At 43.8% G+C, this 26,757-nt stretch overlaps 1 protein-coding gene across 1 annotated transcript in view; it reads right to left on the bottom strand.

Moving 5' to 3' along the window:
• The window catches only part of LOC134737651 (uncharacterized), a 76,038-nt gene that overhangs the window by 29,615 nt on the left and 19,666 nt on the right, over positions 1–26,757 (bottom strand). The window contains exon 2 of the mRNA XM_063647234.1: positions 18,380–18,624. Within this exon, the coding sequence (XP_063503304.1) occupies positions 18,380–18,624 (245 nt within the window). The remainder of the gene's footprint in view (positions 1–18,379; positions 18,625–26,757) is intronic.

Below are 26,757 nucleotides of genomic sequence, written 5' to 3'. Positions count from 1 at the left end.
ATAATTGAGTAAGGGGGCTAGGTGCGGTGGGTCACGCCTGTAATCCCAGCACTTTGAGAGGCCGAGGCAGGCAGATCACTTGCGGTCAGGAGTTCAAGACCAGCCTGGCCAACATGGCAAAACCCCATCTCTACTAAAAATACAAAAATTAGCCAGGTGTAGTGGCTGGCACCTGTAATCCCAGGTACTCGGGAGGCTGAGGCAGGAGAATCACTTGATCCTGGGAGGTGGAGGTTGCAGTGAGCTGAGATTGCACCATTGCACTCCAGCCTGGGCAACAAGAGCGAAACTCCCTCCAGAAAAAAATGAGTAAGGTATACTCCTGTGAACAAAATTCGGAGGATTTTTATTTTTCTCTGTCTGGTTCCTCTAGAATTTGGAAACTCTCTGTGAGTACTCTTAACTTATGGCAATATAATTGTTTGCATCAGTGCAATAAAAATCCATTTTTCTTTGTCAACAGGACACAACTGGAAAAATTGGTTATTTTACCATGAAAAGTAAAAAGTTCCTCTTCAAAGTTTCCCTTTTTGTTAAAGAATAAATAATAAATGTTAGAAATAATAATTTCTTTTAAAAACTAACTTCCTTCAAGCTTCCTTGCTTTTTGCTAGTAACTCTTTGTTAAGCCCTACGTAGCTGTTAAATATATTAAGGGAATAAGTACATTCTATGTCCTTGTACTTTAACCAAGTTATTTGTTCTGGCTTATTACCTGCTCAGACATGTCTGAAAATGCCCAGGCAGTCCCAGCTTACAGCATACATCTCTTCCTTATTTGGAAATGTTATTATTCTCCTAGTTTGTAAACAACCCCCTTCCTTCTTTTGTTCTCCATTGTGCATTTACCTATTTAGGAAAGTTTTAAGTTTTTAGCCAATCAGGATCAGTCTAGATTGTGCAGTCCAGCTCCAGCCAATGGAGATAGGACACGGCAGTAAGGACCCAATGTGTCAGGGATAAAAACCTCTGCTTTTCTTTGTTTGGTATGCTCTCATGACAATCAGGCTTCTTAGAAGCATCTTTTCTGCAGAAAAGTAAAGTTGCCTTGCTGAGAAAATTCATATTCGAGTGCTATTTCCTTTGCAGCACTGAAAATTTATGTCTAACACGATCAAGGCTTTGACTGAAAGGGTGTGTTTCTCTTTAAGGAATCAAGCTTGACATGCAGAGCCAATAAAAGCCCTTGGGGAGAACTGGCCTCATGTCTTGTCTACCCAGTCCCCGCACAGGGTTCCTAACCTGTGGTCAGTAAAGAACGTCGCTTTCTTTTTTTTTTTCAGGCAGCGTCTTGCTCTGTCACCCATGCTGGAGTGCAGTAGCTCCATTGGCTCACTGCAATCTCCACCTCCCAGGTTCAAGCAATTCTCCTGCCTCAGCCTCCCAAGTAGCTGGGATTACAGTTGTGTACCACCACACCCAGCTAATTTTTGTATTTTTAGTAGAGATGAGGGGTTTCACCATGTTGGCCAGGATAGTTTTGATCCCTTCACCTCGTGATCTGCCTGCCTTGGCCTCCCAAAGTGTTGGGATTATAGGCGTGAGCCACCGTGCCAGCCTAAGAATGTCACTTTCTAATAGGCCAGGAGCTCCAAGTTTATCTTGGGACCTCAAAGAGAAGAGGATCACCCAACTTACAGATATTTGAGGATACAATCCCATAGCTGGGCTTGGCTTTAAAGGTCTTATCTGAAATTCCTCGTGGAATAGTGTTTCATCAAAGCCAATCCAAAAGTCCTATGCAGAAATAACCATTCTTGCTACACTTTATGCAAATAATCAGGCCAAGTATAAGACTAAAGTTTATTCTATGAACAACACACACAGTCCTATGATAATTTGTTTTTACCAAAAATAAGGACTGGAGAGAGAAATTGTTCTCCAAAGCTTATCATACATTTGTCATTAAATCCTAGTCTCTTTAATTGTTTTTAAGCTTTTTGCCTACATTTTAAACTAACCCTGCTTATTCCTGTGGATCAAGTGGTGATCTCCTGCAGCTTGGAAGAAACAAAAAGGGATGGGTAATGTAAAAATCTGGATCAATATGCTAGTTCTGGGCAATTATCCTGCAAATTCTGCCAGGTAATGAAAGTGAGTAGGGTGCCCATAACCCAGAGGTTTCTGTGTTTGGGAAAATAAAACCAAGGAACTTCATAGACCCCCCCAGAGGGAAATTCTATATCTTGGCAAATAAAATTTTAGATGAAAATTATTTACTACACCACACTGATGGGAACTGCTATACTCACTCTACTATTTGCAATAGGGTTATAGGTACTTAAAGATCAAATCAAAATTATTGACAGGCTGAGGGAAAAATGGATGCTTCAGCCCCGAGTGGCTACAATCCCTCTTTAATGCATTCCAGTCTTTTATATGGAATTGGTTAACCCCTGTATTAAGCCCTCTCTTGCTTATATGTCTTGTATTAATATTTGAACCTTGTATTCTCAATACTATAACTCAAATTGTTTCCTCTCGCCTAGAAGCAATCCAACTCCAAATGCTGCTGCAAACTGAACCATGCATGGACACGCCATTCTTCTGAGGACCCTTAAATCCACCCCAGGAGGGGCTTTAGCTGCTGTTCCCCATTCAACACCCCTTTTCAGCAGGAAGTAGCCAGAAATAGTTGTCGCCCAAAACCCCCTAACAGAAGTTAGGGTGACCTCTCCACAGGGGAGAATGTTATAGGAGTTATTAATAAATTATTTTAGGCAGAGAGACAGGAAAGGGGGTCCTTGGGAAGTTCTCGTTTCTTTTAAAGCAGCTCCAGAAACGTTTCTTGTCTAGCAGGAAAGACCGGGCTCTTAGAGCCAGGCAGGCAACCTTTGAAATGCAAATGCAGGCCATTAGAAACTGGGTCCACCCAAATATGGTGATTCCCACCCTCTTTTTCTTGCCCTTGCCCGACATGTGCCTGGCAACATGGTCACGCCCACATATCCCCACGTGTGTAAAACATCATGGCTCCCTACATTTGCATATTAAAAGACTAGGGTGGGAGGGCCAGATTTTTCAGGGGCTTCATGAATGACATGCCTGATCAAACCAATCCACTGAGCCCTATGGAAATCAGACACCACCTCCTCCAGCCTCCTCATATAAGCAGCCACTTTTCTGCCCCACACAGGGTTTCCTCTTGACTTTGGAGGCCCTTTCCCTCTGTCTCTGTATGGGGGAGCTTCTTCCTTCTTTCTTGCCTATTAAACTTTCTGCTCCTTAAAACAAAACAAAACCCAATTAAAAAATGGAAAAAGACTTTGAACAGACATTTATTCAAAGAAGATAAACAGTAAGCACATGAAAATATGCTCAACATCATTATTCATCAGGGAAATGCAAATCAAACCACAGTGAGATACCACTTCACACCACTAGGATGGCTAGAATAAAAAAGATAGACAATAACTAGTGTTAACAAGGATGTGGAAAATTTGGAACTCTAATACATTGCTGGCAGAAATGTAAAATAGTATAGACACTTTGGGAAACAGTTTAGAAATTCCTCAAAAAGTTAAACATGGCTGGACGCAGTGGCTCATGCCTGTAATCTCAACACTTTGGGAGGCTGAGGTGGGCGGATCACCTGAGGTTGGGAGTTCGAGACCATCCTGGCCAACATGGTGAAACCTCATCTCTACTGAAAATACAAAAATTAGCCAGGCGTGGTGGCACGCACCTGTAGTCCCAGCTACTCAGGAGGCTCAGGCAGGAGAATTGCTTGAACCGGGAGGTGGAGGTTGCAGTGAGCCAAGTTCACACCACTGCACTTCAGCCTGGGCGACAGAGCAAGAATCTGTCTCAAAAAAAAATGAAAAAAATGTTAAACATATAGTTACCACATGGTCCAACAATTCTATTTCAAAGTATATGCCTAAGATAAATAAAAAATATATGTGTACATGAAACTTGTACATGATGGTTCTCAGCATTATTCATAACAGCCAAAAAGTGGAAACAACCCAAATGTCCAAGAACTGGTTAAAATAGAAATAAAAATTGGCCAGGCGCAGTGGCTCACGCCTGTAATCCCAGCACTTTGAGAGGCCGAGGCCGGTAGATCACAAGGTCAGGAGTTCGAGGCCAGCCTGGCCAACATGGTGCAACCCCGTCTCTACTAAAAATACAAAAATTAGCCAGGCGTGGTAGCGTGCGCCTGTAATCCCAGCTACTTAGGAGGCTGAGGCAGGAGAATCGATTGAACCCGGGAGGCGGAGGATGCAGTGAGCTGAGATCTCGCCATTGCACTCCAGCCTGGGCGACAGAGTGAGACTCCATCTCAAAAAAGATAAAATAAAATAAAATAAAATGTTGTATATTCATACAATGCACTGTTATTCAACAATAAAAAGAAGTACTAATACATGCTGCAATGTGAATAAACCTTGAAAATATTATGCTAAGTGAAAGAAGCCACTCATAAAAGACCATAGATTGTATGATTCCACTTATAAGAAATGCCCAGAATAGGCCAAGGCAGGCAGATCACTTGAGCTCAGGAGTTCAAGACCAGCCGGGGCAACACGGTGAAACCCTGACTCTACAAAACATACAAAAATTAGCCGGACATGGTGGTGTGTGCCCGTAGTCCCAGCTACTGAGGAGGCTGAGGTGGGAGGATTGCTTGAGCCCAGGAGGTAGAAGTTGCAATGAGCCAAGATGACACCATTACACTCCAGCCTGGGTGACAAAGTGAGACCCTGTCTCAAAAAAAAAAAAGAAAAGTAATGCCTGGAATAGGCAAATCTATAGAGACAGAAAGTAGGCTAGCAATTGCTAGGGAAAGAGTGAAAATTTACTGCTAATGGGTATGGGGTTTCTTTCTGGAGTAATGAAAATGTTCTAGGCTGGGCGCGGTAGCTCACGCCTGTAATCCCAGCACTTTGGGAGGCCGAGGCGGGTGGATCACGAGGTCAGGAGATCGAGACCAGCCTGGCTAACACAGTGAAACCCCATCTCTACTAAAAATACCAAAAATTAGCCAGGTGTGGTGGCAGGCGCCTGTAGTCCCAGCTACTCAGGAGGCTGAGGCAGAAGAATGGTGTGAACCTGGGAGGCGGAGGTTGCAGTGAGCCGAGATCAAACCATTGCACTCCAGCCTGGGCAACAGAGCGAGACTCCGTCTCAAAAAAAGAAAAGAAAAGAAAATGTTCTCAAATTCAATAGTGGTGAAGGTTGCATTCTAAACTGTGCACTTTTAAACGGTTATTTCCCCCCGCCCCCAATTTATTTTGAGAGAGAGTTTCGCTCTTGTTGCCTAGGCTGGAATGCAATGGTGCAATCTCAGCTCACCACAATCTCTGCCTCCTGGGTTCAAGCGATTCTCCTGCCTCAGCCTCCCGAGTAGCTGGAATTACAGGCATGTGCCACCACGCCTGGCTAATTTTGTATTTCTAGTAGAGGCGGGGTTTCTTCATGTTGGTCAGGCTGGTCTCAAACTCCCAACCTCAGGTGATCCACCTGCCTCAGCCTCCAAAGTGCTGGGATTACTGGAGCAAGCCACCACGACCAGCCTATATTTATGGTATGTTAATCAAATACCAATTTTTTTTTTTTTTTTTTTTTGAGACGGAGTTTTGCTCTTGTTGCCAGGCTGAAGTGCAGTGGTACAATCTCGGCTCACCGCAACCTCCGCCTTCTGGGTTCAGGTGATTCTCCTGCCTCAACCTCCCCAGTAGCTGGGATTACAGGCATGCAACACCACACCCAGCTAATTTTATATTTTTAGTAGAGATGGGGTTTCTCCATGTTGGTCAGGCTGGTCTCTAACTCCTGACCTCAGGTGATCTGCCTCCCTCGGCTTCGCAAAGTGCTGGGATTACAGGTGTGAGCCACTGCACCCAGCCTTATATATCAATTTTTTAAAAACTTATATACCAATGCTTATAGCAACTCTATACTCACTAAAAAATGGAAAAAATCTAAATATCCTTCAATGAATGAAAGGACAAAAAAATTATGGTACATTTGTATAATGTAATACCACTTAGTAATAAAATGAAGTAAACTATAGATACACATGACAAATTAGATGAATCTCAAAACTATTATGCTGTGTGAAAAAATCAATCTCAAAATGTTATTTTGTGATTCCATTTATATGGCATTCCTGAAAACACAAAACTATACTGATAGAGAACAGGTCAGTGGTTCCAGAGATTGGAATACAATTGTATCCTAATCAACTGGGGAGGCTGTAACCACAAAGGGATAGCATGAGTGAAATTTTGTGGGGTAATGGAACTGTTATGTGTCCTGATCATGTATACATATGTTAAAATTCATAAAATGAACACCAAAGGCCAGACACAGTGGCTCACACCTGTAATCACAGCACTTTGGGAGGCCCAGGAGGGAGGATGGCTTGATGTCAGGAGTTTGAGACCAGTCTGGCCATCATAAGAAGACTTCATTTCTACAAAAATAAAAATAAAAAACTTAGCCAGGCATGGTACCACTCACCTGTGGTCATAGCTACTTAGGAGGCTCAAGCAGGAGGATCACCTGAGCCCAGGAGTTTGAAGCTGCTGTGAGCTATAATCACACCATTGCACACCAGCCTGGGTGACAGAGCAAAACCCTTTCTCCAAAAAGAAATAAATTAAAATAAATAATAAAAAATTAAAAGGACACCAAAAAGTCTATTTTTTTGTATACCAATTTTAAAAATAAAATTAAAAAGATATCCTACTAGATATATTCATTACTCAGCAGTTGATATAAAAGACAAGACTGCACTAGAGATCTTAGGAGGAGGATGTGAATTTAAGGATCACTACTTTCAGATAACTGGTTCCAGAAATGTACTTGAATGTAGCAAATTCCTCTACCCAAATCTTTTCCAAATACAATTGACAGTCTTTTGGGTCTTAATATATTTATTACTTTAAAGCAAGTTATTCCTTACTATCTTGAGCTACTGACTTACCATATAAAATAAAGTGAATGAGTTAAACCTTAGTAGTCATTCAGGCATGCATTCCAGGAGCCAAGACCGGAAAAAAAGACACATCTTAGATAATACATGGGAAATTACCTTGCGTATTGTGGAATCCAAAAATGCTAGGTATTTTTATTTGGAATTATTACATTTTCTATGCATTTATGGGCCTAATTTTAATTTTATGGGAGACAGACCTACAGAATTTTACAGCTTGAAAGGACTTAATATTCATCCATTCACTTCATTTTGCAAAAGATGGAACTAAGGCGCATAGGTGCTTTGGAACTTGTCTAAAATCACACAGCTATTTAAGGATATAACAGAAACTAGAATTCCATTCTCTTCACTCTAATTCTCTTTCCACTTTGCCTCAAATGACTTGTGGAGCCATAATCTAAATAAGTAGCCTGAAATATAACAGGATATCTCTGTAAAGATCATCTTATATTGGGGATCAACCTTAGAGGCTACATTGTTATTATATCAGGCTCTTCTCCTTCCAGATTATATTCCAGGGACATAACTGAACTTATGGAAATGAAGTGATAAAGGTATTCTACAGTGCTTCATAGGTAAGGGTCAGTGAGTCCACAGCATTCAGCATCTACAACCTAAGCTGGACATTTTTGGCTGTCTTCAGCATCCGTATAATTGTCTACCTGTCCCTAAATATAAGGTTAAACTGTTTTGAATAAGCTCCTTTTTCTTTCTTTCTTTTTTTTTTTTGAGACAGAGTTTCACTCTTGTTGCCCAGGCTAGGCTGCAATGGCGTGATCTTGGCTCACTGCAACTTCCAGGGTTCAAGTGATTCTCCTGCCTCAGCCTCCCAAGTAGCTGGGATTACAGGTGCCCACCACACGCCCAGCTAATTTTTTTGTATTTTTAGTAGAGATGGGGTTTCTCCATGTTGGTCAGGCTGGTCTCGAACTCCTGACCTCAGGTGATCTGCCGGCCTTGGCCTCCCAAAGTGCTGGGATTACAGGTGTGAGACACCGTGCCCAGCATAAGCTCCTTTTTCTATTGTTTCCAGATACTGGTAATCCACTAAAAAGTTTGATTTTAATTCAACTGCTTATTTTCATGGGAAACAGTGCTTTATGTTCAGGTCTTATGAGGGGATGGAGGAATCCAGGTGTATTAGTCCATTCTCATGCTGCTATAAGGACATATCTGAGACTAGGTAATTTATTTAAAAAAAAAAAGAGCTTTAATTGATTCATAGTTCTGCATGGCTGGGGAGGCCTCAGGAAACTTTTAGTCATGGCGGAAGGCACCTCTTCACATGGTGGCAGGAGAGAGAATGAGTGCCAAGTGAAGGGGGAAGCCCCTTATAAAACCATCATATCTTATGAGAACTCACTCACTATCATGAGAACAGGCATGGCAGAAACCGCCCCCATGATTCAGTTATCTCCACCTGGTACTGCCTTGACACATGCGGATTATTACAATTCAAGGTGAGATTTGGGTGGGGACATAGAGCCAAACCATATCACCAAGGTTTCATTAGACGTGCCCAATCACTCTATTAAGCAAGGCAGTAGAGCACAATGGTTAAGTACACTAGCTTCCGGCATGAGAATCCTCGCTCCACTACTTAATAGTTGTATGCTTGTTACCTCTCTGGGCCTCACTTTCCTCATTTGCCTGTTGCAGTGATTAAACATGTTAATACATATAAAGCACTCAGCACAGTACCTGGATCATAATAAGCATTCAATAAATGTTACTCCTTTTCATTAAAGCTCTCAGAAGTTCTACATTACTCTAGAAAACAACTCCACATGGGCATATTTACTCACAGATCCCCAGCACCTACAACAATGCCTAACATATGGAAGATGGTTAGTAAGTATTAAATGAATAAATATTATCTAATTAATAAGACTACTTTGGTGTTATCCCCTCTTTCAAAAAAACTGTATTACTGGGAAATACAATGTTCCATATGGGACATTGGAAATACCCTGTAAAAAATCTGCATTCTCTCACCCTCATAACAATGGCAATTTTACCTGCCTGAGATGTCCCATTTGTAGGATTCCAGTGAGTCAGGGGCAAGAGAGGTAGATAAAAGAAGTTTTCAAGGGAGAAAGAGATTCCTGGGTTGATCAAACAGTGGGGGAGAAAATCAGGAGGGAATAACTTGACACAACTATATTTGAACATTTACCAAGCATCTACTATGTGCCATGAACTATCCCAAACAGGAAATTCAACTCTAAACAAGACAGCTACCAGGCGCGGTGGCTCATGCCTATAATCCCAGCACTTTGGGAGGCCAAGGCAGGCAGATCACGAGGTCAGGAGTTTGAGATCAACCTGGCCAACATGGTGAAACCCCGTCTTTACTAAAAAAACAAAAATTAGCTGGGTGTGGTGGCCACCTGTAATCCCAGCTACTCAGGAGGCTGAGGCAGAAGAATTGCTTGAACCTGGGAGGTGGAGGTTGCAGTGAGCCGAGATTGCGCCACTGCACTCCAGCCTGGGGACGGAGAAAGACTCCGTCTCAAACAAACATAAATAAAAAATAAACAAGACATCCTCACCCCCAGGAGCTCAGTCTAGTAGAATGCTACACAATACACTATATGTCCTACGAAAAAAATGAGAAGGGCCACAGATGTCCAGAAAGGGCAAAACTATCTCTACTTGGGGAATTACAAAATTGTCATTTGGACTGGGTCTTGATGTGTGAAGAGAGTTTGCCCAGCAAAGAGAAGGAAGGATATTTTAGGTAAAAGAGAACAAGCATTTATGAACAGATGAGTGAGGGAGTCTGGTAAGGTCAGGGGACAGGAAAAAACAACTTGTGCCACAAGCTTAAAAGGAGACCTAAACTTGTCAAAAGTCCTTCATCCTTAAAGGAAATTTCATCAAGAGTTACAGCTTTGACTAATCCAGTGCGAATGATTATGCATCAGTGCCTGTGCAAAAAGAAACAATCTCACATATATTTCCTTTGCAATCTGCCCTCTCCCCTTCCCACACTACTCTGCCCACACCCAGGGCCAGAGTAACTAAGTTGCCTTTGTTGTTGTTTTAATAAACACCATTAGCACTCCTTAGCAAGTCTGCACCAGCCACTGGTCCCCAAAGCCAGCTGCCAGATGCAGCAGTTCATGCTCCCTCCTCACCAGTCCCCACCTTCAGCTGCCTCTCAGTGAGTGATTCAAGAGCTTTTACCACTTCTTCCCAGTGCTTGATCAAGGGTCACCTCCCGGTTTAGCTTTCCTTTTATTCTGCTTCAACTGGACACACCCTCCCTACCCACAGGTACGATTTTTACCAGTCCAGCACATCTAGAAAGATCCCATGGAATGCCGTGAAAGGAATGATACAGCGAAACCATGCTCCTTGCTCTCCCAACAATGGTAGTCCAGTGTTATATTTCTAACAAACTTGACTTGGGAGTGGGGAGCTGTTTGCTAAGTTCTATTCCTTCTATTCCCCTTCTTCCTTGATCTCAGTCTGTACATAAAAGAGTGAAATCTAGCTCTTGCTCCAAGAGGTAAGATTACTTCTCTAAACCTAAAACGAATTTGATGACCAAGAGCCTTGTGCCCACTTCTAAACAAATCTTTGTGATAAAGCACTTAATGAAACATTGACCCCATATAGAGTGCAGCAAGCCTTCAATTTGCTCACAGTTGTTTTAAACATTTTTAAAAGTTTATTTTATTTATTTATTTTTTTTGAGACAGAGTCTCGCTCTGTAGCCCAGGCTGGAGTGCAGTGGCGCGATCTCGGCTCACTGCAAGCTCCGCCTCCCGGGTTCACGCCATTCTCCTGACTCAGCCTCCCTAGTAGCTGGGACTACAGGTGCCCACCACCATGCCCGGCTAATTTTTTTTTTTTTGTATTTTTAGCAGAGACGGGGTTTCACTGTGTTAGCCAGGATGGTCTCGATCTCCTGACCTCGTGATCCTCCTGCCTCAGCCTCCCAAAATGCTGGGATTATAGGCGTAAGCCACTGTGCCCGGCCAACATTTTTAAAAGTTTAAATGCACATACTTGAGAGAAGCTGCTGCACATACTTGAAAAAGTAGAATTTTGGCAGCACATTTGAGGGGATTAAGCAGCTTAAAATACCACTATATAAGTGAGCAATAATCTCAAGGCAGCCATAGCTACACTGTAATATCCACAATCTTAAGAAAAATGTCCAAACTTGGAAGTAAAGGAAGAAGTTGACTAAATGTCCTTTCAATGTCATACTGGACCATGTTTAACAAGCCCACCCAAGGATCATTTAATTTTCTTAAGAGAGTGTATCTGTACTTGACTTTGCTATTTACTATTTTATTAGAGCCTAGACACTGAAGTTTCATCTTAACTCGTACATTTCTGCTCAATAATCCCAAAAGTTAGTTTTGTTTGTTTGTTTGTTTTTTGAGACAGAGTCTCACTATTTCACTCAGGCTGGAGTGCAGCAGTGCAATCTCAGCTCACTGCAACCTCCACCTCTCAGGTTCAAGCAATTCTCCTGCCTCAGCTTCCTGAGTAGCTGGGATTACATGCGCATGCCACCACCTGGCTAATTTTTGTACTTTTAGTAGAGATGAGGTTTCACCATGTTGGCCAGGCTGGTCTCGAACTCCTGACCTCAAGTGATCTGCCTGCCTCAGTGTCCCAAAGTGCTGGGATTACAGGTGTGACCCACTGCACCTGGCCCAAAAGTTAGTTTTATTGCTCTGTGAGATGTTAACCAGCTTTGTAACTACTGTACTAGCAAATTCAGTTAATCATTTCTTTGATTATATGTCCCTAGTCCTTGAATTTGCCTTTAAATTAGCTTTACCATTTTATTGGTTCTTTCATTTATTGGTTTAATTAATGAATAAGTTTTGATACTTTTTTTTTCTGTACAAGATCATATTTTTAACGTTTTGAAAACCATACTTTGACAGTGGTCATTTACACTGTTCACTCAGACACTTCTCTGCACTGTGTTACTATCTAAGAAAAACTGTTTTCTGCCCCAGCCACTTCTATACATTCGAAAGACACCATCTTTTTCTCATTTTTTAAATGTGTGCCAGCTTGACATTATTCTACACATTCACAGACCATATTTACCTGCAATCACATCCTGTTTGACCCTCAGTATTTTGCTTAATTGCATTACTGCTGACATTCACAAACTGGGGAAGTCACAAAAGTGATAAATAGAGATTTCCAGTTTCTCTTGAAAAAAAGCAGGTCTGGCAACACTACACTCATTTTCCCACCCAAAGAAAGGGAAGCTCAGTAGAAGTTGCCCTGTCTGTACAGCATTCTCTCCTCAGTCCACCCCAGTCTCCACCACTCCCTGTTGTTTACTACCTGCCTGGTTCACTCATTTATATGACTTGCCTGTCTCTGTAGATTTTTAATTTTCGACCCATTAATTGTGGCCTTTTAATTCTTCCCATAACAAGTTATTTCTGGGTCTATACAACTTTCCACCACCTGCCCAGCTCAGTTTTTCATCTAACAGACACTGTCATCTGAAGTTTCTGTATACACCTTCCATAAACACACTCAATTGTGACAAAAATAACTTTTCTATATTTGTCAAAGTTGGGAGCATACTTGAATGTTGAAAGCTGAAAACCACTGCACTACCACTAAAACCAACAGGTGGCCGGGCGCGGTGGCTCATGCCTATAATCCCAGCACTTTGGGAGGCTGAGGTGGGCAGATCACCTGAGGTCAGGAGTTCGAGACCAGCCTGACCAACATGGAGAAACCCCTGTCTTTACAAAAAATACAAAATTAGCTGGTCGTGGTGGTGCATGCCTGTAATCCCAGCTACTTGGGAGGCTGAGGCAGGAGAATTGCTTGAACCTGGGAGATGGAGGTTGCAGTGAGCCAAGATCATGCCAATGCACTCCAGCCTGGGCAACAAGAGTGAAACTCTGTCCCAAAATAAGATAAGATAAGATAAGATAAGATCCAATCCAATCCAATCCAATCCAATCCAATCCAATCCAATCCAATCCAAACAAACGAAAAACCCAACAGGTAGTTTTGTTGCTGTTTTTCTGAGACAGGGTCTCCCTCTGTCACCCAGGCTGGAGTGCAGTAGCCTGATCATGGCTCACTGCAGCCTCGACCTCCCATGCTCATGTGATCCTCCCACCTTAACCTCCTGAGTAGGTGTGACTAACAGGCGCAAGCCACCATGCCCAGCTATTTGTTTTTGCAGAGACTGAGGCTCACTTTGTTGCCCAAGCTGGTCTTGAACTACTGGTGTCAAGCAATCCTCCCACCTGGGCCTCCCAAAGTGCCAGGAATACAGGCATGAGCCACCACACCCAGCCAGATAGTTTGTTTTTAACACCAAAGAGTGATTTGTGATAGTCATTTATAGTTATATACATGTAGACTAGTTTCCACCAGCAAAGTAATGCTCAGAGCTAGAAAGTAGGATATAAGGAATATTCATCAAATATTCCCTGATGTTTTATGAAGGTAAACAAAAGGCATTAACAGATTAATTCCTTCTTTCAAGTTCTTTCAAGGATTTAATCCAACTGTAAATCTAAAATACCCAACCCCCCCCCTTTTTTTTTTGGAGATGGAATTTCGCTCTTATCACCCAGGATGGAGTGCAATGGCACGATCTCAGCTCACTGCAACCTCTGCCTCCTGGATTCAAACAATTCTCCTGCCTCAGCCTCCTGAGTAGCTGGGATTACAGGTGTGTGCCACCATGCCCAGCTAATTTTGTATTTTTTTAGTAGAGATGGGGTTTCACCATGTTGGCCAGACTAGTCTCGAACTCCTGACCTCAGATGATCCACATGCCTTGGCCTCCCAAAGTGCTAGGATTACAGGCATGATCTACTGCACCTGGCCTAAAATACACTTTTTCAAAAAGCTAATTTAAAAGCTTTAAATACTCAGTACACTTTAACACAAAGAAGTAAACATTCAAATGTGAAAACCCAAATAATGAGTAATGACTTTAAATTACCTGGTTAAAATCAACAAAAAGCAAGATTACTCTACAATTATCTAGCACATCGTGTAATACTAACTTCTGATTGCAGATTGCATGACTGCATGTCAGTCACGATCTTTGGTTCCACTCCAAAGCTTTCAATTTCCTCTTGGGGCATCTGACTCACCCTTATCAGCCTCAATGATCTGCAGTAGCAACCTCCACCCCAGCCTCAGCCCCATTGCTAAGGATAGGCACCTCTGCCCAGAAATAGGTGATTTGACGCTGGCCTAAACACCTCACTGCAGTGTTCTCAGGCCTTGGTCCAAATAGAATCACTTGAGACACCAAAAATGAAGCTTCCTTCACTCTGAGGCTGATTTAGTAGGTCTGAAATGGAGAACAGGAAAATGAGTTTTTAATCTACATATCCCCAGCATGTAATTAATTCTCTTGCAGGTGGTCTTAGGACCACACTTTGAAAAAATACTGTCTCCTCTCCTTACTAGAAGAAGCTGGTCAATGTTAATAGCATTGGCTTTTGGAAGATTCCTCGCTTATAAAAAAAAATTGCCCTTTGCCATATGAGTCATATAAACACATTTACTGATTTGTAGGGCAGTACGCCAAGGACTGTGGGAGATAAGATAGTGAACAAGACACATTCCTGATCCTCAAAAATCCAGCAGGAAAAATGTTTGCAAGCTCATTAAAATAGAATGGAATGTGTGTTACAGAAGAAATACTAAATGCTAAGTGCCAAGATGTTAACTCCCTCTGCCATTCTCCTGAAGTGGTGTGTACCCATCTACTTTTATGATTACACATCATGACACTGCATTTTCTACGCCATTCTTCTCCACGAGACTCTATGTTCAAGGACTGAGATCATGCCTTGTTTATCCCTGAGTTCCCAGTGCCTGATAAATAATAGATGCTCGGTTGAAGAGTCATTCAAGCAAAACCTTCTGCATCATTAAGAAATTAGTTTCTTGAAACCTAACCACATAATTTTAATTTGAGAAGGAACTTAGAGATCATATGGTACTTAAGGAAGGTGGCTTCTAGAGTGTTTGTAGGTGACACACAAAAGAACATTTTTAACGTCAATAGTTATGTATAATATGGGCCTGGTGTGGTATACTTTGGGAGGCTGAGGCAGGAGGATCACTTGAGGCCAGGTGTTCGAGATCAGACGGGGCTGTTGTTTAGTGAGACCCCTCTCTACAAAAAATTTAAAAATTGAGGCTAGGCATAGTGGTGTGTCCCTGTAATCCTAGCTACTCAGGAAGCTGAGGCAGGAGGATTACCTGAGCCCAGCAGTTCAAAGTTTCAGTGAGCTATGATTCACGCCACTGCACTCTAGCCTAGGCAACAGAGTGAGACCCCATCTCTAGAAAAATAATCATCATCATTATGTATATATGTATGTGTATAGAAAAATATCTAGGCTGGGCACAGTGGCTCACACCTGTAATCCCAGCACTCTGGGAGGCCAAGGTGGGAATATCCCTTGAGCCCAGAAGTTTGAGACCAGCCTGGGCAACATGGCAAGACCTCATCTCTACAAAAAATAAAAAAATTAGCTGGGCTTGGTGGCACACTTTACCACACAGGAGGCTGAGATGGGAGGATTGTTTAAGCCCAGGAGGTTGAGGCTGCAATGAGCTATGATTGGGCCACTGCACTCCAGCCTGGGCAACAGAGCAAGACCCTATTTGGAAAAAAAAAAAAAAAAAAAAAAAAGAAAAGAAAAAGAAAAATACCTAGTATAAAGCAGTGCTTTAATAGATTAATGCTTAAAATATGCCTAAATTTAAGTTTCAAAAAGTAAATGTAAATAGGTGAAATTCTTCTATGCTGTTAGAAATCAGAGTAGTGTTTGCCCTTGGTATGGGGGTAAGAGATTAGAGGGGCTCCTAGGGTACTGGAAACGTTTATTTCTTCAGTTGAGTGTGGGCTGCATGCATATATTAAATTTGTAAAAATTTAGCAAGTTGTATTATAATGAGTGAGCTTCTCTATATTATAAAATAGTTCAGGCTGGGCGTGGTGGCTCCAGCCTGTAATCCCAGCACTTTGGGAGGCTGAGGCGGGCAGATCATGAGGTCAGGAGTTCAAGACCAGCCTGGCCAACTTGGTGAAACCCCGTCTCTACTAAAAATACAAAGATTAGCTGGGCATGGTGGTGGGCACCTGTAATCCCAGCTATTTGGGAGGCTGAGGCAGGAGAATTGCTTGAACCCAGGAGGCAGAGATTGTGGTGAGCCAAGATCATGCCATGGCACTCTAGCCTGGCAACAGAGCAAGACTCCATCTTGGAAAAAAAAAAATCTGGTGTGTGGATATATATATATTCCATTGTGTGTGTGTGTATGTATATATGTGTGTGTGTATGTATATGTACATATACATGCACACAATGGAATATTATTCAGCCTTAAAAAGTAAGGAAATCCTGTCACATGCTACAACACAGATGAAACTCGAAGACAGTATGCTAAGTGAAATAAGCCAGTCACAAAAAGACAGATACTGTATGATACCAACTTATATAAGCAATCTAAAGCAGCCAAATTTCACAGAAACAGAAAGTAGAATGGTGGATGCCAGGGGCTGGGGGAAATGGCAAATGAAAAGTTAACGAGTTGGCATGGATTTTCAGATTCGCAAGATGAAAAAGTTCAGGGGATCTGCTTCACAACAATGTGAATATACTTAATACTGCTGAACTGTACACTTAAAAACGGTTAAGGATCAGCCGGGCGCGGTGGCTCATGCCTGTAATCCCAGCACTTTGAGGGGCCGAGGCGGGAGGATCACCTGAGGTCGGGAGTTCAAGACCAGCCTGACCAACATGGTGAAAACCTGTCTCTAATAAAAATACGAAATTAGCCGGGTATGGTGGTGCATGCCTGTAATCCCAGCTACTTGAGAGGATGAGGCAGGAGAATCGCTTGAACTTGGGAGGTGGAGGTTGAGGTGAGCCAAGATGGCACCATTGCACTCCAGCCTGGGCAACAAGAGCGAAACTAAAAAAAAAAAAAAAAAAACTATTAAGATGGTAAATTCTGCGTGTGTGTGTGTGTTTTTTGTTTGTTTGTTTGTTTGTTTTACCACACACAGAAAGAATGTAGCTAAAGGAAAACAGTAAATAAATGGCAGGACATAGATAGCAAGAAGATCCTGAGGATGGTACATGAAAGGTCAATTTGGGATGCACCTGCTCAAACTCCTTCATTGTACTAATGGCCACAAATTAGCTGCCTGACCTTGACCTTGCCTGACCTTGCTCCTACCCTGTTCCTTTATTCTTCCCTTCCTCTAATCCAAGTCCTCAACTCCAGCAGGATATGCAGGCCTCCCTACCTCTGGCATGGTCTCACCGGCTACTTCCCCTAACAAGAATGTTCTCCCTTCAGACACCTCTGCCAAATCCTACCTCATCTATGGCAGCTGCCATCCCCACTTGGCTGTTTTTACCACTACTCTTAGCCCTTCACCATATGCTGCCTTGTACCTAAATTGAAAGCCCTTCAAAGAGGCAGATCCTACAGCATTTAATAATTCTAGCCATTGGGCAAGGCACTTTTTGGAGCCTCACTTTCTCAAGCCTATAAAAAAGGTGGAGGCGGCCATATGACTATGACCAGGGCTTTTGAGTCAGATGGCCTCATCTGGTATCCCAGCTCTTCCACTTACTAGTTGTGTGCTTTGGGTAAGTTTTATAACCCCTTTGCTTCTCAGTTGCTTCATCTGTATAATGGGGTTTATGATAAATCTCTCAGTATGGCTGGAAAGATGAACCAAGATTATTACCCATGTCTAGTGCTTCCAAAGGCCCCTCTCATGTCAGTGCTTAGTAACCACTAGCCATTATTGGCATTATCCGCACAATGGAGAAGAGACTGGGAGCTTTCTCGTCTGGAAGAACAAGTGAAAGGATAAAGCAGGATGATGGTGGGAGAAATGTGCCCAGAATTCAAGGGATTGGAGAAAACGGGCCGGGAAGGCGTGTCGGACAAGATTCTCGATGGAGGAGGATGCTGGGAGTGGGCCGGGGGCTTCTGGAGAGGTGAAGGGGCACCCCTGGACTCGGCTGGCGGTTTGGTCCCTTCCCCCGTAACGTTTCTTTGGAAACACGGTGCTTGTAGGAAGAGGACGCCCTCACGGGCCCTGAGCGAAATCAGGAGGGTCGCTGCCTCTCGGTTCGGTTTCCGACACGTTTCCGGGCAGGTCCTCGCGGCAGTCCCGCTCCTCCTTCCACCTCCCACCTCTCTCACAGCCAGCGGGCGGGGCAGCCCTCGGCTGGCCGCCGGCCTCCGTCTCCCGGGGTGACCTGGGGGAGCGTTTCTGGGGTCTCCAGCGTGGCGCGCGGTCAGTCACTGACTCCAGTGAGGGGCTTCAAGGCCAGGGCTCCGGGGCACTTTATCCCCAACCCCCGCCGGAAGGCCCGCTTCGGCCCGTCGACCTGGGGACCAGGCCTTCGCCCTCGGTCGTACCTGACCTACGGCGGCCATCGCCGTTCTTGCCTTTGGTCTGCAGCTCCGTTGGGGCGGCCACCGCCACTGCCTTGCCCTCGGCGCAGCCCATGCCGCACAAGGCCCTGTGGGAACTGACGGAGCCGAAAGACGCCTGGCGGAGGCCGCGAGCCCCCTGCCGGCAGCGGGTCGGAGAACGCGGTGGGCGGGGCGCGCGGTGGGCGGGGCGCTCGGTGACAACCGCGAAGTCATAGCCCGTGTATCTTCTTCAAGGTCGTGAATTTTTTTTCAAACAGGAAAGAACGGTCGCTAAAGGTAAATTGGAAAATGCAGAAATGGAAAGGAGAAAAGAGCGCACCACCCAAAATCTTATCCTTCGGCCGGGCGCAGTGGCTTACACCTGTGCACTTTGGGAGACCGAGGTGGGAGGATTGATCGCTTGAGCCCAGGAGTTCGAGACCATCCTGGGCAATGTAGGGAAACCCTGTTTCTACAAAAAATAATTTTAAAAAATTTATCCTTCACACAAACTACTTTTGCTGTGTTTACTATTTCTTTCTAGTTTTTCCCCTCTATGCATAGTTTTGCATCCAGCATTTCACTTAATACTAGTATTTTCCATACTATCACATAGTCTTGTAAGCCTACCAGATAACCACCTGGCTTCCACTCTCACTTCAGTCTTTGCCTCTTTGACCATAGATGAAGCATACACTGAACATCTTATTTTTTTTTAATACACTTTATTTTTTAGAGCAGTCTTAAGTTCACAGCAAAAAGACCATCCTATCTGAACAGAAATCTGGTCACACCACCCTCAACTCTACCCCCACCCTTTACTTTACTCTATTTTATTTTTACCAGCACTGAGAGCCTTCTAACTTACCTTATATTCTCTGTCACCTGCTCCCACTCCCTCCGCCAGCCTCCCCACAACACCCTGCACATGTAAACGCTGCCAAAATAGCACCTTTGCATTTTTTTCTTGTATCTTGGCCTTCAGCTTGGGCCAGGTGGCCTCCCCCACCTCTTGAAGGAAAGCAGGGAAGAAGCGGGGAAATATTAATTTGAATACTTATAATAATGTAATAATCCATCCAATAGAGCTACTGGACGATTACGTAGCCTATTATTAGATGTTTAGTTTGTTTTTTATTTTTAAAAATTATGAATAAGGCTGCAGGGAACATCTCTGTGTTTATAGTTTTAAGGCTCTCATTACACATTGCCAAAATTGCTTTTTTGGAGCTGTGGTTCCCATTTGAACTCCTACTAGTAATGAATGAGAGTGATTTTTTTTAACACCAAACCACATTGCGGCACATCAGGTGCACAGTCACTGTTCTCTATCAGTACAGTGCTCTGTTTTTCCTTCTTTCAATTAACTAACATATGGTAAGCATCCAACTTATGCCTGGCTTTGTTCTAGGGTTAGAAGGTGACTCAAATTCCCTGGTCTCAAGGAACTTCCACCCCAGCTGAGATTTAGTGAACTTGTCTGGTCACCAGATGCATGGCAATTGTGTAGGCCCTTTGTTTTCATTTGGGTTTGTGGACAAGCTTATATCCTGCTTCTCTGGAGAGCAGCCCAGAGTCAAACTGCTCTTGGCAAACACTGGGTGTTTATTTGCTTTAAACACAGAAAACAAATAAAACTGAACCAAAGGCTTTTTTTTTTTTTTTTGGAGATGGAGTCTCGCTCTGTCGCCCAGACTGGAGTGCAGTGGCACGATCTCGGCTCACTGCAAGCTCCGCCTCCCGGGTTCACGCTATTCTTCTGCCTCAGCCTCCCTAGTAGCTGGGACTACAGGCGTCCACCACCATGCAAATATTTTTTGTATTTTTAGTAGAGACGGGGTTTCACCATGTTAGCCAGGATGGTCTCAATCTCCTGACCTTGTGATCCACCCGCCTTGGCCTCCCAAAGTGCTGGGATTACAGGCATGAGCCACCGTGCCCGGCCACCAAAGGCTTTTAATAACAGACATTGCACAAAGCTAAAGTAAATCTCTCTCTCTCTCTTTTTTTTTTTTTTTGAGATGGAGTTTTGCTCTTGTTGCCCAAGCTAGAGTGCAATGGCATGATCTTGGCTCACTACAACCTCCGCCTCCCAGGTTCAAGTGATTCTCCTGCCTCAGCCTCCCAAGTAGCTGGGATTACAGGCATCAGCCACCATGCCCGCCTAATTTTTTGTATTTAGTAGAAAAAGGGTTTTACCGTGTTGGTCAGTCTGGTCTCAAACTCCTGACCTCAGGTGATCCACCTGCCTCAGTCTCCCAAAGTGCTTGGATTACAGGTATGAGCCACCGTGCCCGGCCCTAAAGTAAATCCTAATAACAACTTCATCCAAGTGTTTGGTGTCTGTAGTAACTAATGCAACTAAGCCAGGACCCTTTAAAAGCAAAGTTCCCTCCCTCTGTGAGCCAGGTCTACAATTCCTTGGTTCCACTGGAATGACTGTTTCAGAGATTTTTTTTTTAAATATGCTATTCGATTTATATTAAAATTACCATTTTATCATCAAAATTCCAGCTGTGGCTGTCATGTCTTTTTCTCTATTTAGTACATATATTTAACTAAAATGATGGCTTTCTTGTTGTTTTAAACACCTAGGCAAAAGTATCTGAGAGTCATGTGCCTACCTGTGTCATCCTATCATATGTATAATAGCCAACAATTTGTTGGGTACTTATGGTGAGCCAGGCATCCTGCTAAGTCTTTTACTGGCATAAAAGTATGCTCATCTCATGTTATTCCTGCAAGAGCCACATTTAGAAGGGTCTCTTATTATTCTTATTTTACAGAGGAGAATCCTGATGCTCAGGCGATTAATTGCACGGGATCACACAGCTTGATACTGAAATCCAGGTTTCCTAATTTCCAAGCCTCTGCTCTTAACCACTAACCTCTCTTATTGCTATGACATCGCACTCCACTAATTCCTATACATGAAAAGAATGTTTCCCTGGGAACTTTGTTTTGAGTTTTAATTTTTTTTTTTTTTTTTTTGAGACGGAGTCTTGCTATGTCGCCCAGGCTGGAGTGCAGTGGCGAGATCTTGGCTCACTGCAAGCTCTGCCTCCCGGGTTCACACCATTCTCCTGCCTCAGCCTCCTGAGTAGCTGGGACTACAGGCGCCCGCCACCACGCCCAGCTAATTTTTTTGTATTTTTAGTAGAGACGGGTTTCACCGTGTTAGCCAGGATGGTCTCGATCTCCTGACCTCGTGATCTGCCTGCCTTGGCCTCCCAAAGTGTTGGGATTACAGGCTTGAGCCATCGTGCCCAGCCTAATTTTTATTTTTTTTTTTGAGATGGAGTCTCACTCTGTCACCCAGGCTGGAGTGCAGTGGTGCCGTCTTGGCTCACTGCAACCTCCACCTCCCGGGTTCGAGCAGTTCTCCTGCCTCAGCCTCCTGAGTAGCTGGGACTATAGGTGCATGCCACCACACCTGGCTACTTTTTTGTATTTTTAGTAGAGGCAGGGTTTCACCATGTTGGCCAGGCTGGTCTTGAACTCCTGACCTTAGGTGATCCACCCACCTTGGCCTCCCAAAGTGCTGGGATTATAGGCGTGAGCCACTGCGCCTGGCCATTGAGTTTTAATTTAATTATACATGATTTGTTTAAAGAGCATCAAAAAGGAGGGCATCTCTTTTCTTTTTTTGAGACGGAGTCTCACTCTGTCACCCAGACTGGAGTGCAGAGGCACACTTTCAGCTCACTTCAACCTCCGTCTCCCGGGTTCAAGCAATTCTCCTGCCTCAGCCTCCTGAGTAGCTGGGATTACAGGTGCATGCCACCACACCCAGCTAATTTTTTATATTTTTGGTAGAGACAGGGTTTCACCATGTTGGCCAGGCTGGTCTCAAACTCCTGACCTCAGGTGATCCACCCACCTTGGCCTCCCAAAGTGCTGGGATTATAGGTGTGAGCCACCATGCCTGAGGGAGGGCATCTCTTTTCTACCCAATAATAATTAATTCCCAGTCCTTATCTTACTTGGCCTATCCATAACATATGACCCATATTTCATAATCTCCTCCTTAGAATGATTGGCTTCCAGGGTACCACACTAACCTAGATTTTCTCCTATTGTGCTGGATGCCCCTCCTCAGTCTCCTTTGCTGGTTCCTCCTCAATTTTCCTGGCACTTAATATTGAAGTGCTAAAGCTCAGTCCTTGAACTTCTCCCCTCCTCTCTCTCTTATAATCTGCATTTGCTTCTCTGGTGATCTCCTTTAGTCTCAGAGCTTTAAATGTCATCTATCTGCTGACAACTCCCAAACTTATATCTCCTGCTGCAGCCACTTTCATTAACTCCAGGCTCACATATTCACCTGGCACCTGGCATCTCCACTTCCGTGTCTAATAAACATCTCAAGCCTAAAATGTCCAAGCAGATTGTCCCCTCCCAGACCTACTCCCACGGTCTTCCCCATCTCAGAAAATGGCAACTCCTTCTTCCAGTTGCTCAGGCCAAAAACCTCGGCGTCATCCTTGATTCTTCTCTCTCATACTCCACCTTCAATTGGCCAGCAAGTCCTGTCCACTCTACCTTCCAATGATATTTAAAAATGAATAAATTGGCTGGGAGTGGTGGCTCACGCCTGTAATCCCAGCACTTTGGGAGGCCGAGGCAGGCGGATCACGAAGTCAGATCGAGACCATCCTGGCTAACATGGTGAAATCCCGTCTCTACTAAAAAAATACAAAAAAATTAGCCAGGCATGGTGGCAGGCGCCTGTAGTCCCAGCTACTAGGGAGGCTGAGGCAGGAGAATGGCATGAACCCAGGGGGCGGAGCTTGTAGCGAGCCGAGATCGCGCTACTGCACTCCAGTCTGGGCTGCAGAGCGAGACTCCGTCTCAAAAAAAAAAAAAAAAAAAAAGAATAAAAAAAAAAGAATAAATTACCTACATCCAGCTTACAGGAAAAAGAAGATAAAGGAACAAGTTAAACAACACTATGGGGATATAAATGGCAAAATCCAGAATCTGCCAATTTCATCCACAAATACAGTAATTGCAAGGGAAGAAAAAGAGGAAGTGGGACCTTATTGATGAAAAGAGACTTAGGATATATGAAGTACCCAGAGTTGTCAAATTCACAAAGACAGAGGGTAGAATAGTGGTTGCCAGGGATTTGGGGGAGGGGGAAATTAGGAGTTTAATTTAATGGGTACAGAGTTTTAATTTGGTAAGATAGAAGAAGTTCTGGAGACGGATGGTGTGATGGTTCCACACAATGTAAATGTGCGCAATGCCACTAAGCTGTATACTTTAAAATGCTTAAAATTGTCAATTTCTCATGCATATTTTACTACAATATAAAGAGGGAGAGAGAGAGAGAGAGACAGGAGACACATCAACCAAATGCAGTGGACTTTGGGTTCTGATGTCAAAAAAAAATCAACAAATTAATTTTTTCAAAAAATTGTGGCTGGGCGTGGTGGCTCACGCCTATAATCCCAGCACTTTGGGAGGCCAAGGCAGGTGGATCCCCTGAGGTCAGGAGTTCGAGAGCAGCCTGGCCAACATGTTGAAACCCCATCTCTACTAAAAATACAAAAATTAGCTAGGTGTGGCGGTGCGCGCCTGTAATCCCAGCTACTTGGGAGGCTGAGGCAGAAGAATCGCTTGAACCCAGAAGGCGGAGGTTGCAGTGAGCCGAAATCATACCATTGCACTCCAGCCTGGGTGACAAGAGCAAGACTCTTGTCTTTAAAAAAAAAAAAATTGTTTATTTATATATGAAAACATTTTGAATATGGACTGGATACTTAAGATTGTTAATGTTTTATTTGTGATTCTATTTTTGTAGTAAGGTTTTTTTAAAAGTACTTTTCTTTTAGAGATACATCCTGAAATAGTCGCAACTGAAATTATTATGTATCTGGGATTAAAAAAAAAAAATCTAATAGGCCAGGTATGGTGGCTCAAGACTGTAATCCTAGCACTTTGGGAGCCCAAGGCAGGTGGATCACTTGAGGTCAGGAGTTCAAGACCAGCCTATCCAACATGGTGAAACCCTGTCTCTACTAAAAATACAAAAAAAATTTAGCTGGGCGTAGTGGTACATGCCTGTAATCCCAGCTACTCGGGAGGCTGAGGCAGGAGAATCACTTGAATCCAGGAGGCAGAGGTTGCGGTGAGCAGGCATTGCGCCATTGCATTCCAGCCTAGGCAACAAGAGCAAAACTATATCAAGAAAGAAAGAAACAATGAAAGAAAGAAAGAAAGTAAAGAATCACCTTCTATATAATGCAAAATGGTAATAATAATATAACAACATAAGATAACCTATAATATAGCATAATAATTTGATATGCTATGCTGTAGACATTTTACATAACTATCTTGGTTATTGTCTGCCCTCCCCAAAATAATGGACACTCATCAGGGCAGGAACTTCTGTCTTTATGTTTACTACTGTATCTTCAGCACCAAGAACAGCATTGCTGAAGGAGGCAAGAAGGAACATCAATGCAATTTACAAGCTGATGATCTTGGGACAGCTTTCATTCAGTCAAAAATTACTTGTGGGCTGGGAGCATTGGCTCATGACTGTAATCCAGTACTTTGGGAGGCTGAGGTGGAAGGGTCGCTTGAGTCCAGGCATTCAAGACCAGCCTAGGCAACATAATAAGACTCTATCTCTACAAAAAAAACTTAAAAAAAAAACTTAGGTGGGCACGGTGGCACCCGCCTGTAGTCCCGGCTACTACTTGGGAGGCTGAGGTGTGAGGATCACTTGAGCCCGGGATTTCAAAGCTGCAGTGAACCATGATCACACCCCTACACTCCAGCCTGGGTGACAAAGTGAGACCCTGTCTCTCAGAAAAAAAAAAATTACTTATGGAGCCCTTGCTGTGTGCAGGCCAGTATTCTAGTTGCCACAGGATAATAATTTATAGAACTCACCACCCTCCTTCCACCTCTACCATAATTTTCAGTATGAGATGATTGATGGAAAAGCCACCATCAAACCATATTCAGAACATCCCATTTAAAATAAACCATCAGTCCACCTCAGAGGACCTCTCCACAGTTGGAGTTTATCAACAAAACCCTAAAAGTCTCAACAAGATTAGGTTCCATGACTACGTGGTTAATCTTTAAATGCTGGCAATTCAGATACAGTGCATTTCTGGAATGGGTTTGAGGAATACTCTGTTCTAGTTAAATCTGTTGGCCTTACTTGGACTTCCCTCCCCCTGCCTGCTCCTCGTACCATCATTCATGGTTACAGTTATCCCTAGCCAGCCAAGTTCTGCTCATTCTACCTCCTAAATATCTTTCTAATCCTTCTGCTGCTCCCCAGCCCTACAGCCAGGGTCTTGGTCTCCCCACCCCTCATTCCCCACACCCCACCTTGATGATAGTCCTAGCCACAGTGTCTTCTCCACCTTCAGTCTTGTCCCCATCATATCCTTCCTCTGCGTGGCTGCCCGTAAGTCCTTCTGTGACATTTCTGCCTCATGCAGCTCCCAAAATCTGCATCCATTCAGCACACACACTCAACACCTGTTCCAGGCCAATAAGTCACGGTGGGAGGAGCCAGGACTCCAAAGGAGAATAAAACAAAACGAGCTTCCTGCCATCTCAGTGTGGTTGGAAGAGAGGAGAGACACACAAATCAACATGCAAATTCCTGAGCATGGCACAGGAGTTGGCCCTTCATTAGTCTGCATCTCCCGCTGCTTTCCCCAAAGCGAAGTGCACCATGAAGCCACATCACCTGTGGGCCGCCCTTCCTGGGCTGACTTATCTCTACCCCTCTTTCAGCAGTGGGCTTGCTGGGCCAGGTGCTTCCAGGAAATTCTGTCCTCCTATCATTGCACTTGGGCTGCATGGTATTTATTCCTCAGAGCAGCTGCCGAATGTCTCTTATAGAGGACTTCAAAGGGCAGAGACTGGATAGAGAAAGAATTTGAAGCTGGGTTGACCAAATACTTCACATGAGATCGTGAAAACTCTAACTATATCAAGAAATAGCTGGGGCTCGGAGGCCGGGAGGAGGGAACAACTAAAGTTCCCCCAAGCTACCCTGTGATACCACCACTGTTTTACCTACAAGATTGTGAACTTGTTAAGGGCAGCCTGTGTCTAATTCACCTTGTGTCACTGGGACCCAGCTAAGTGCCTAGGAGAATTATGTAAACAGCCTACAGCAAAACATCAATCACCAATTATATATTGAAAATAATTCTAGGCCGGGCATGGTGGCACATGCCTGCTATCCCAGCACTTTGGGAGGCCAAGGCAGGTGGATCTCCTGAGGTCAGGAGTTCAAAACCAGCCTGGCCAACATGGAGAAACCCTGTCTCTACTAAAAATACAAAATTAGCCAGGTGTGGTGGTGCATGCCTGTAATCCCAGACACTTGGGAGGCTGAGGCA

This window comes from Pongo pygmaeus, chromosome 10, assembly GCF_028885625.2.
Source record: "Pongo pygmaeus isolate AG05252 chromosome 10, NHGRI_mPonPyg2-v2.0_pri, whole genome shotgun sequence".
Taxonomy (NCBI): domain Eukaryota; kingdom Metazoa; phylum Chordata; class Mammalia; order Primates; family Hominidae; genus Pongo; species Pongo pygmaeus.
This window is presented reverse-complemented; position numbering and strand designations above follow the sequence as displayed.